Here is a 13,299-nt window from a genome sequence, read left to right on the forward strand (position 1 = left end):
TAGAAGTTTCGAGCTCCTATCTACAAAAATGTGGAATTTTGCATTTTTTGCCAGAAGGCAGATCACGGATGCGTGTTTATTTGTTTTTTTGTTTTTTTTCTTTTTCCCAGGGGTGATCGTATCGACCCAGTTGTCCTAGAATGTTGCAAGAGGGCTCATTCTAACGGAAATGAAAAGTTCTAGTGCCCTTTTTAAGTGACCAAAAAAATTGGAGGGCACCTAGGCCCCCTCCCACGCTAATTATTTTCCCAAAGTCAACGGATCAAAATTCTGAGATAGCCATTTTATTCAGCGTAGTCGAAAAACCTTATAACTATGTCTTTGGGGACGACTTACTCCCCCACAGTCCCCGTGGGAGGGGCAACAAGTTACAAACTTTGACCTGTGCGTACATATAGTAATGGTTATTGGGAAGTATACAGGCGTTTTCAGGAGTATTTTTTTTTGGTTTGGGGGAGGGGTTGAGAAGAGGGGGATATGCTGGGGGAACTTTCCTTAGAGAATTTGTAATGGGAGAAGAAAATTTGCATGAAGGGAGAGCAGGATATATGCTACTAGCATTATTTAAAAAAAAAAAACAATTAAAAAATAAAAGTGAAAAAGCTTTTTCAGCTGGAAGTAAGGAACAGCAATAAAACTTAAAACAAACAGAAATTATTACCCATATGAGGGGCTCACCTCCTTCTAATACCTCGCTCTTTACGCTAAAGTATTTTCAATAATTTCAACTACTTATTCGACGGCTTTTGTGATTCAGGGGGTCATTCTTAATGAATTGGGATAAAATTTAAGCTTTAGTGTAAAGAGCGAGGTACTGACGATGGGGCGAATCCCCTCATATATGTAATAAAAACATGAGAATACAAAAGTTCTTTACGTAAGCTAATTTATAAGTTACGTAAATCTTTTACCAATAAAAAGATTCGTAAAAAATTAAAAGTTCTAGTTGCCTTTTTAATTAACCAAAAAATCGGGGGGCAACTAGGTTTCGTCCCCCGCTCTTTTTTTCTCAAAATCATTCGATCAAAATTATGAGAAAGTTATTAAGCCAAAAAAAAAATATGCAAATTTCGTTTTGATTATTCCTCTGCGGAGAGCCAAAATCAAAACATGCATTGATTCAAAAACGTTCAGAAATTAAATAAAAAAAACAAGTTTTTTTAACTGAAAGTAAGGAGCGACATTAAAACTTAAAACGCACAGAAATTACTTCGTATATGAAAGAGGCTGCTTCCTCATCAACGCCCTGCTCTTTACGCTAAAGTTTTTTACTGTTTTAAAAAGAAGAATTGAGAGAAAGTCAAACTTTAGCGTAAAGAGCGGGGTGTTGATGAGGAAGCAGCCTCTTTCATATACGAAGTAATTTCTGTGCGTTTTAAGTTTTAATGTCGCTCCTTACTTCCAGTTAAAAAAACTTGTTTTTTTTATTTAATTTGAGGAAAGGGCGAAGTCGCTCCCTCTCCTTACTTTAAGCGATTGTCTTAGGTGTGGCAGGTACGGAATATGTTTTTTTTTTTTTCTTGTAGGGAAGATTCCTCAAACAAGGCAATTTATTTCATTTTTTTAATAAACAGAAAAACGGGGCTTTAATTATCTTGTTACTTGCTGAAAGTTAAAATCCTTTTTATAACAATTGGTCCTAAAATGGGGGGTGGGAAGGCACTTTGTTTCTGAGTACTAATAAGAACTGGATCGTACTGTGTGCTTTTAAATGGATATTCCCCATGGATTCTGATGGTACTAAAATTTGAAGTGAAAATGTCTTCTTTCACTTTTTTTTAAGAAATCTGGGACAGTGAAGGTTTTTAATTTACTATAAAATGCCATAAACTAAAAACAATAATGATTGGCTGAATAGTGTATCCAATTTGGTACAACAGTTTTTTGAAAAAAAGTTAATAAGGTTTGGTTTTTCAAGTTTATTTTTATTTGAATACCTACTTCTTATGAATTAAAACACTCTTAAATTTGCGTTTGTTATTTTTTCCTCCACGCTCTCGCTATTTATGGGCTCTTATTGGGCTATTTTTGGGATTACATGGGCTATTTATGGGGTTGCATCCCATGTTTAAGAGTCAAGCCAAAGACGCCAAGTTTGAAGGATGGGATACTTCTTAACTGCTTTGTGGATGATGTTTTACGACTCCTACCATGATCAGTAACGGGAATTTGCCCCCCCCCCTGTTTGCAGATATAACGTCATTTCTTACGATACTATCTGAAAATATATAAAAGTTGGTTATTTTTCACTGTGTATTTTTCTGGGATCGAAAAAAGAAAATTGATGTGTTTGTCGATGAAGAAGTGAAACTGTTCATTAGTTGTATTTGTTTCATTATATATGATTGACACTCCTTGCATTATAATCTTCATAACCGTCATCCAATTTTCTCACGGATGTATTTTTTATCGTTTTCGTCGTGCGAAATTCACTGAATGTAATAACCGCGACTTAACTTTGGATCATTGCGGTTTCTATCTTAGTTTTGAACTTTGGTTTGGACTTTACTCTTCTTAAAGGTGATATGTTTCCTATAATAATTTTGTGCATGATACAATAAAGCCATAGGTTGTTTTTAAACAGCAAGGTAATAAATTGCTGTAGAATTTTGTCGCTAGAGTAGCCTTCCTCTTTCATCGGCTTTGGGGTTTTGAGACGGATGCGGGTCTCCATTCCGATACTGGCCCCTTTCGCTATTCCTATTCTTAGAAGGGAAATCTTGCCTGCGTAGCTTCATAACAGAGTCTGTGGATGGGTACCTTTTACTCGAACCAAATCTGAATTAGAATGGAATAGTTGTGGGCATCAAGTCAAGGCTAATACTAGAAAAAGCCAAGACAGATAGTCCAATTGAGTGAGAAGCAAACCTGGCATTAATCCCCCCCCCCCCCTGTTAGGATTCTATAAAAATGATGTTATTTCATTTGTTAATAGATATGTCTGTCAAGTATCCGTCCATGCGTCATTTCTAGGGCAGTAGAACCAAGGTAGATAGGATTACCTGAATCAAATAACCTGGAATAACAATTAAGCAGGTCATATTTTTTATGCGCTAAGAAAATATACATAACTAATATACAAACTGACTACCAGCGCTGAACATCCGGCAAGCATAACTGAGTCCAGATTAAAATGAAAACTACAAGCGAAGCCCTTGACTTCCAATTTCTACTAAATAAAGAGTTGCTTGAAAAAATTGCCGCTGATATTGAAGTTGAACCCAAGGTCCTTCTGATGACTAGGAACAGCTCCTAGCCTAAGGACTACCAGCTCTGGCTTTTCACCAGAGAATCTTGGGTTCAACTCCAATTTTTTTTTCTTTTTTTTTTAGCAAAAGGATTTTTCCCTTTTTCGCCTTACTCGGACCGTGAGTGCTAACACCATTGTGTAACATGATATCGAGGAGTGGTGTCCTTGGATGAAAATACCGCCTGGAAAAAAGAATAGAGAAAAGTTTTCTGTTCAGGTTTTTTTTTCTTTAGCCCAGGGTGAGACTAAACTTCGGAACGGAATTTCTGTAATGAAACAAAACACGACACCATCTAGTGAGAACCTGGCCTCTATTCCTTTTTCTATCTGTTTGGTCAAGTGGACAATATAGTACTGCACTGGATTTTGAATAATAAATAAATTTTTTCTGGAGTTTGCTTGCTGTGGTGATTTTTTTGGGGGCTGTTTAACCTCCTCCTTCGTATGTTTCAATGTACCAATCCCCCTTTCTTAGGACAGACTGATACACTGGATTAACTCATTAAATCTAGTGTAGGTGACATCAGTGTAAAAAGGGTAAACTCTGGTGATCTGAACATTCTTTTCAAGCCTTTGTCCTAGAGAAGGCTTACAACTCCGTTTTTTTTGGGGGGTGGGTACTTCCCCTTTTGTTTCAGCTCCGTTGCTCACTGTTATGTTTAAACCAAATGAAAAGCCACTTGGCCTTTTTTGAAATCAAGATTATTTCCCGATATTTCCTTCGGGAATTGTATAAACATTCAAGAATAAACCATATCTTGTCAAGAGATACCTGTCTTTTTGTGTCTATGTGATTTAGCTTGCCTAAACAAACTTGATCATCATCATGAGGCGATTAAGCTGGAGAAAAGGAAATATTATGACAAACAAACATTATCTTGCCTTATTAGAGACAGATACAGACAGGGGAAGATGTGGCAGGCATGTTTCCTCCTGAACTAACAAAGAGTGCAGAACGTTGGTAAAATTGGAAAATATCTCACTATTCTGGTAAGGTTTAAACTGTAAAAAAAAACACTGGGGTTCTTTGGATGTTGGACTTTAAAATTGCATTGAATAAGATAAATATTCACTTAAAAAGAGAGAGATAAAGAAAGAGAATACAAAAACAATTATTCTCGAGAGCTGTTGCTGGTTCATAACCATTAATTTTAGGTCTTTTTTTTAATTCTCTCAAATTTCAGGTTAAAAGAAAGCATCTTCAGAATCTCAAAATGGAAGTCGATTTTGCATCAAGAAGTCACAGATTTCCTCAGATGAATCTCAGTTTAAGTAATTTAGTTGAATCAGAAGTATTTGTTGGTGATGAAAATGAGGATTATCTACCAACTCCAATTAGTGAAGAGAATTTTAATGCAGCATTACAGTTCGATAAGTTTGTCGCTAATGTGCCGTCAGAAGAACTGCACTCGTGGAATGAACATTTTGGACGACTTGAGCAAAATTCACCAGACGAATATCCGTCTTTAAGTGAAGGATCTGAAAAAGGGTATAATGAATATTGTAGAATTACCTTAAGCGAAGCTAATGGTGAAGAAATTGTTACTGCAGTGAAGTATCAGACAAATGACGAAACATCAACTCTCGATAAAAAAGTCTCAACACTTTCGACTGGACTAGAAAACGTGAATTTACAAAGTCGTTTGCCTAGAAAAGAAAAGAATTTTCTAAGAAGAAGTGATCCAAGACGGAGAACAATTTCTAGTGTAACTGGGGTTGAATTTCAGTCGACACCCGCTAAAAGCACACCTTCTAAAGTGCAAGCAGATCTCAAGCCTCAAAGTCCTCTAGTTCGATCTGCCCAGCGCTCCTCTTTTAATTTGCGTAGCAGTCATACTCCACAACCAAGCCCTGGGCTAGTGCGTTCCCGCCTCATGGAAACATCTCCGTTACCTACAAGGTCAAAAAGCGGCTATAATAGTCCAGGCCGTAGCTCTGCTAGCCCACTGCCAAGTGAAGGCTCACGGGATAGCCCTATAGGGACTCGAGCCCGACCGAAAACCGATCGCAAGCCATTCACGACGGTTGTTAAGCCCAGTCCTATGCGTTTGGATATAGGCTATGAAGCAAGGACCAAGCAAGAGGTTGTAAAGGCAGCAGCTGATAAGTTTGCGACACTGCCGCGTCGAAAAGTTAAACCTGAACATAAAGCTGAAGTTTCAAAGCCTTCAAAAGAAGTTCCTAAGCAAGTTACCAAATCGGATGCAGCGAAAACCACAAAACGTGAGGTCATGCCCAATTTAATGTCGTCTTCAGCTTACTCCACCCTTCCAAGGAAAAATAAAACTGTCGATCATCCGCCCACCAAAGTTGAGATAAAGCGATCCGTGACCCGTAACATCCGATCCACCGTACCCAACAGAAAACAGACTCTCATATGTCATGAAACGGAAACGCAAACTATTCTTTATGGGTATGATCTTGACGCTGGTGCAACTATATGTTCTAAATGTTCAACCCCTGATGAAGTTAAGTTTTTTGATAGTAAGGATGTCCAAGTCGACATACTGGATAGGGATCTGGAGACACGTTTTAAAAACGAATCTAAACGGGCTGAAGGGCTTGCACATCAGGTAAAGCAACTAACGGAACGTCTTAACTCTTTTGATGAAAATGATGTAACACTAGAAAAATATACAAAGATTCGGGAAGAACTTCAGGTAAATATTCACCATTTATTTTCTTTTTCGTTTCCTATTTTTCGTTTATTTCTTCTGTGTATATGGCTATGGCCATTGCTAGGGGATTTGATTGGGGAACGGGGAAAGGCAATTGGCCAGATTTTTAAGGAGTAAATTAACAGTTGTCTGTCAGCTTCTTTGTGGTTTCTTTGGAATGGTACCATCCACCCTTGTGGCCTTAGCTACCTCCATGCTTATAATCAGTAGCATGGTCTTATGAAAAAGAAATTACCACGATTTTGTTATGGTTCGTCGTAATCAAGTATACATATTTGTTACTTCCTAAAAATCTGATATTTGTATAAATCATCTTACACATATATTAAATAAAAAAAAGTTTTTTTTTTAACTGAAAGTAAGGAACAACGAACAGAAATTATTACATATTTAATTGGGGTTGCCTCAAGATTTTTATTCTAAACGACCCTCGTTTTTCAGGATTCACACGTAAATGAATTGGGGCAAACAGTCAGACTTTAGTGTAAAGAGCGAGGTATTGATGAGGGACAAGTCCCCCCCCCTCATTTACGGAATCATTTTTCTCGTTTTAATATTTGACTGGGTTCCTTACTTTCAGTTGAAAAAAGTTATTTTTCTTTGAATTTAATTTCTGATCTTTTTTTTAAAATAATGTCAGGAAAATCGGCCCCTCTTTCGTGTAAAGTCCTCGCGACGGAAAATCTTTCCATGTAAATGCCAACCCACTCCCCCTCCCTGTCAAGAAAATTCCGCATGCACAATACCATTGTCACTGAAAATCTCCCCTGTAAAATTTCTTACGGATGATTCCGCCTGCAAATTCCTTCTTAGCACACTTTTATTCGAAAAAGATTTTAATTTCTGCTCGTTTTTTAAATCATACCGGAAATCTTTCCATCCATGGATAATTTTTCTCGTGAAAGACTCCCCCCCCCCTCTCGGCGAAAGGCTCCTCTGGATAATTCTAACCCGGTGAAAATTTCCCTTTGACAATGCTCTTGACGTCTCCACATGTAAAATTGAGTCAACAATGATGAAGTAAGACAAATAAAAATAATTCCGTATATGATTTCTGGCAAACCCTTCATTGTAAATTTTCCGTGGAAACTTCATCCCTCCTGATCCACCCTGAAACTTCCCTCCCCATGGAAAATCACCCCTGCAGACAATTTACCCCCTCCCCCAAGAAATGTCTGTGTATTTCCCAGTAACAAATACTATTCGTAAGCAGTGGGCAAATTTCATAATTTACAGATCTTTCCCCAGAGGCTGTGGGGGGTCATCTTATCCCCAAATGTATAGCTATTAGGCTTTTCAACTGTGCTTGACATAATGGCTATCTCGAAATTTTGGGTGTGCGACCTTTGGGGGGAAAGGGGTATGGTAGGGGGGCTAGTTGTCCTATAAGTTTTCGTAACTTAAAGAGGGCAGTAGAAAGTTCAATTTTTGTTCAAATGGCCCTCTTCTGATCTTCTAGAACCGTTGGGTCGATACGATTACGCAGCCGTGACCTATCATCTGGCAAAAAAAAATTCTACATTTTTGCTGTTGGAGGTTTTGAAACCCCTACAGTAGGGTTCTCTGATTCGCTGAATCTGATGGGCAACACTAATAAAATTTCATATGATTTTCAAGTAGATTTCTTGACTTTTCGGGGATGTCCCCCCTTTTTTTGGAAATCAAGCCAATTTTCTCAGGATCTTGGCCTTTGATGGGTAACACTAACTCAATGACTCTTATATATTGGAATCAGCATAATAAGCCAAGTGTTTTATGTATCTCTTTCAGGCTCGTACCTAGGGGGGGGGGGGGGGTTTCGAGCCCGCCCCCCCCCCCAGAAATTTTGTGAAATGTTTAATTTCCCCATTGTTTCTAGGGATTTCTGGCAAAAGTAGGACATTTATTAAGAATCTAGATACATGTGTAAAGCCTTTTTTTGGGATTTTACAGCATGCAATTATCTGGACAAGTCACTGCCCAATTATTAACCAATTTCCTGTCTAACTTTTTACCCTCTTTGAAGTAATTAGCGATTGTACTGTTATTATTTTTTTTTTTTGTAAAGAGAGTTTGCTTTCCACAGCAAAATAGAATTATCCTTGGTATTAGGGCGTTTATCCCCCCTTTTCAGTATAAAGTACAGCTTTTATTGGATCAATTTTGGAAACTATCATTTTTCATTAAAATCGACGTTTTCGCAATAGAAGAAATACCCCCCCCCCCACAGCACCCGTATTGCACTATTAACCCTAAAATTTTCCTTTCAGTGGGATATAATAGATTAATCACGGGTTCTAAATTGCTATGAACATAACCTTAGACTTAAACGTACTTTTGAGGCTTCAGTCTCCTTCCCCCCATCCGCTACAATACTACAGATTAAAGTTAATCTGTATTTTCTGATATACGTGCTTTTTACATTTATTTAGTTACTAAATAAAAAAGTGTTACTTTGTATCTGCTGTTTCGAAGGTTTTGGGCACCCCCCGAAAAAAAAAATTCCTGCGTACGTGCCTGATCTCTTTATATCAATTTTTTTATTTCGGTTGCCATTAAGGTGAGTCGCTCCTTATCTACTGTTCGTTACTGCGAACTATTTGATATAAAATGTTTTAGGTGTGAATTTGGTTTTGCAACAAATTTTATTTTTATATATCGTGATGCAAAACAATATAGGACTGCTCATAAAAATCTGCTTGAAGTATGAACTGATATTTTGCTAAAAATTCGGAAGAGGCTCTGGAAAAACCAATTTTCTCACCTTTTCTTCGATACGATACGATACTTTACTAATAAACACAATTACAACTCCTTACATTACACATCTACTGCACTGATGGAAAAACATACGTTTTTGTTGGCATGCAAAAATTAAATAGTAAAAATTAACCATTTTCTAAACACACCAAAAAATAAAGTAATAGATAGCTAACAAAAAAACAACAAAACAAAAAAACATACCACAAAAAAAAAGAAAGATCAATCTCCTTCACAATATCCTCTCTCTCTCTCTCTCTCTCTCTCACTCAAAGAAAAATCTCTACAATTCTACTCCGTCGGTACCACCCATCCACCCACTCCTCCTTACCACCCCTAACCAACCAGACCTCCCTACCACCTCCTATCTCCTCACAAATAAATACAAATTCAACCATTCTTTATTAAATAATCTTTTAACTTTCTCTTAAATGCTAGAAGATGTTCAGCCGCCCTGATGCTCACTGGTAGAGAATTCCAGACTGCTGTTTCAAAAAACTGTAATCGAAATCCTGGTCTTGTGCTACTCTTGAGCTCAATCGCCAATTTATTCCTATTTCTCGTATCATATTCATGGATATGAATGTAAAATTCTTTAATCACCCAAATATTTAATCTATAACCTTTTCTTTGTTATCCGTATACACCTTCACACAGGGGGGGGGGGGGGGTGTCACAATACGGAAGAAATACAAGATAAGTACAAACGACATTCCTCTCCTTTAAAATCCGAAACTTATGGCAAGGAAATGTTTTGGTGCTTGCATATTATCCAGAACACACTCAAGAAGTTTGCTCTGAGAAAAACTGGTTCGTCTGTCGGCAATCGGTTATAATTAGGTTAGTCTTAGTGAGAAAAATGAAGCAAGTATTTATTAATTAAATATTTAATGTATTGAGGTGGTTAGGTTAGGTATTTAATATAATGCGTTCTGGGCGGTCTCCTTTCCATAATTCTTTGTCGTAGTTTCCATAATTAAGTTTCTTAGGCATTATTTTTTCATCACATTTTGCATATTTCATTATGATTGACCTAACATCACTTCTGGATAATACAGAATTGAAGAGTGTATTCTGGATAATACAGGAGTACCAATGTTTTTTCTTTACGTTTTTGTTGAAACTATACACACACTGAGTGATTCCGAACTAATGAACGTAAAGGCTTTTGTTCGATGCATTAAAGATTCTATAACTCTACCACTATAACCCTAAAACAAAGGCAGATTGAAGTCGCCAATAAATTCAAGTACCTCGGATCGTACATCGACATCAACGGCGGATGTAGCGAAGAAATCCAATGTCGCAGTGCATCAGCTTCCGCTGTCTTTGCACAGCTGTGGAAGCCGCTATGGAAAAAGGAGGAAATCAACTGAAAACAAAAATTTGTATTTACGATGCCCTAGTCTGATCGAGCTTACTGTGTGGCTGCGAGACGTGGCCCTTAAAAGTCACCGAGGCACGTACCCTCAACACTTTTCAACACAGATGCCTGAGGATCATACTGGGGTTACATCTCAGTGACTGAGTCCCAAATACGATCATCCGCCAACGATGTGACCAGAAGCACGGCATCACAACTATCATTCGACGCCACCCCTTTTCCTGGTTTGGCCATGTTTGCCGAAGACTTGCCGAGACTTTTACAAATCAAAGCCTACACTGCAGACCAGCACATGATTGGCTATTTCTTGTAATAAAACTTTATTTAGATTTTTTCGTCTGATTTAGTTTAATTCATTCTGTACCAAAAGGAAATTAGACTTTAAACTGTTTCGTACATCTCATTTTCATTACTTTTTTAAGGCCATTGTCATAATGTTCTTTAGCATATTTCCACTACACAGCATGAAAGCGCGTATTTTAAAATGCGTTTATTATGTTTTTTTGGTTTTTGGTACATCCGCAATTTGACTTATGCTCAATAAAACCGGATATTGAAAATAAGCATCCCTCTTTTTCCTATTTTTGAAGTCCATCCAATATCACTTTAAATTATATTTTGTTGTAAAACCCAATTGATGTTTTATTAGGGACCTAGCAACAGTATTCTATTGGGTGCAAGACGGGGTGCTATTGAAGTAGGTGCTTTTCAAGCGGGTTGTGAAGACAAGTAACTAGTTAACAAATACGCTACATGGTGAATTTAAAAAGATTACGAAGTGCATTATAAACAGTAAACACATTAAACAAACATAAATTCAATTGCTGATGCTCGGCTTTTACTAAAATTGTCAGCAACGAGCTACTGCAGACCACAGTATTATAGCCTAAACAGGCTTTTGGGTGGGTGAAGGTGAATGTCATATACACTTGGTTTTTTCAGCCAGATTCATCACTAATGCAGCAGTACATATTCCCCCTCCACCCAACCCCACACCCAGAACAGGATGCCTAATCTAATAATCGAACCAAGCTCTAATTTAATAGCCCCGGGTATCGCATTATTCATTTGCTTGTTTGTAATTTTGAATTGATTTTGACTCTAAGATTTAATTTGTTTTACTAAACTTATAATATACGTGATTTATTGAAATGTTGTTTATGATTTGTATTAAATTGATTTCTTTCTGGGTACGTCGATTCATATTAATATATAGCATTGATATTAGCGGGCCAAATCCGAAACAAAAATTATAGACAGCGCAAGAACGCTGTCTAATTAAAGATACCGAATTGACAAAAAATGGCAGCACAGAAACTAGTTTCTTGCCAATTATAATTTTTGGCTTATTTAATAAATTATATTTTCCAAATTATTGAGGGATGGGCAACTGCCCCCTTTGCGCCTCAGAATTGACATCTATGGTATACATAAACTTAATTGAATTTGTCTCGCAGCCCGAAAAATCGATAATCTTAAGGTTAAAAACAGAAGCACGGGGTGGTTGTAGTTTGGTACAGGTTTATTTTCATAAATATTCCTAAATTTTTCGTAATAAATACCAGAAACATATTCCCTCAGAAAGAAAAATATTGGTTGCTATATAACGTTGCCATTATTGCTTAAAATAACAAATTTTTATTTGATATATACCCCACGCATGTGTTTCTTTTATAGTTTTTGGACATTTCGTATATTTAGGCTATACCTATATCAAAACTTATATGTATTTTTTGCAATTTCTAATCAGTTTATAATAATTTTGAGAACAGTTATGTGTTATCTCAAATCCATACTTTCACTGTCCTCCATCCCAAACTACCCAAAGCTTCACTCTATCCCTCCCAAGAATTTCCAGTCTCCTTTAAATCCTTTCTTATGACCTCTTCCTACTCCATCTGGGTACAAAGCTGCTTTTTATTTTGCCTCAGGTGGATGTTCAATTTTTTTTTTTCTCGTTGCTTGACATTTGTTTGTGTAATAACGAATCGAGAAGAAAAGTTAGGCTCAGCTTCATGAATTATATTAAATGCGGTCAGTGAATTGAACTAATTGCATCCTTGGAATTGAAAATACCGATAGGCTCATTCAAACCAACAGGTAGACTTTTGCTTCATTTTTTTGTAAGTTGAACTTATTCTTCTGCTTATGACCAACAGATTTAATAGAAACTTAAACGGATTTGTGAGGTTTCTTGGGTTTTGTCTTGATCAAAAGCCATTGCTTGTTTCATAGATTAAGTCCTACTTTTTTGCAAAGGTCAGGAGCGCTTTAAGGGGCTGTGTTACCCTCTGTAGTAGCCAAGTTGGTCATCGTCTCTTTAAAGGGAGGATACTTTTAACTGCTACAACCATGCATATCGTGCCCAAAACAAAAGGACGTATCTCAAATTAATGCTATAATTCTACAGAAGAACGAAAATAAGGAATTAAAACTTCTACGAGAATAGTAAAATTACACTTGGTAGCTGATATTGGAAGTAAAATACGAGCGATGGTGTACCAGTGGAATAATCTTTGACCGGAGAATCATGACCCAGGGTTCACAGAGCTAACGCCAGGGCCTTTGTTGTCGAGAAGTGTGGTTGATCAATGAATGAATGAAAAGGTATGAAGTGTGAATGAAGAATGAATGAATGAATGAGCGAAATTTTTTAGGTTTTTGAGGTAAATATACTGGATTATGTTTGCCCCCCCATTAGGACTGATATCCCCTACATCCTATGAACTATAGAGGCCTACAAAAAGCGTGACCAATGCATTTAAACTCATTAAGATAATCTTTATTACTATTTAAATCTTTTTTAAATGATTTTGAGATACCCCTTTTCACATATATAATGTATAGTCATTTTATAGAGCAAATATAATTCAATAAGCTAGGGAAAAAACGATACGTAAAATATCAACGTTTCGGTGGTTGATGAATTTATAAACAATTTGTTGGTTATTACGATACGATCCAGAGCCCTAAGGGATTCAGCGCAACCATGAAACGATCTTAAGAGGTTAGATTTCAAAGTAAATTTTTATATCCAAAGAAATTAAATTTTACAGCAAAATATTGAAGCAGGGATGTACGGAGCGAGGGGAGCTCCCCCTTTATGTTGGGTGCTCACCCCCCCCCCCCTTCGTGTGTGCTCTAAGTTTTCTGAGTCTATGGGCACTGCAAATTATCTACTTTAATTATTTGTATTTCCCTCCCCCCGAAAAAAATGTTTGCTTTACTGTTATAGCGCTATGCTCCTT

At 37.0% G+C, this 13,299-nt stretch overlaps 1 protein-coding gene across 1 annotated transcript in view; it reads left to right on the forward strand.

Moving 5' to 3' along the window:
* The window catches only part of LOC136039872 (polyamine-modulated factor 1-binding protein 1-like), a 74,533-nt gene that overhangs the window by 16,504 nt on the left and 44,730 nt on the right, over positions 1-13,299 (forward strand). Inside the window, exon 2 of the mRNA XM_065723822.1 lies at positions 4,435-5,910. Coding sequence (XP_065579894.1) covers positions 4,465-5,910 — 1,446 coding nt within the window. The 5' untranslated portion in view covers positions 4,435-4,464. The remainder of the gene's footprint in view (positions 1-4,434; positions 5,911-13,299) is intronic.

The sequence above is a fragment of the Artemia franciscana genome, chromosome 20, assembly GCF_032884065.1.
Source record: "Artemia franciscana chromosome 20, ASM3288406v1, whole genome shotgun sequence".
NCBI classification, from domain to species: domain Eukaryota; kingdom Metazoa; phylum Arthropoda; class Branchiopoda; order Anostraca; family Artemiidae; genus Artemia; species Artemia franciscana.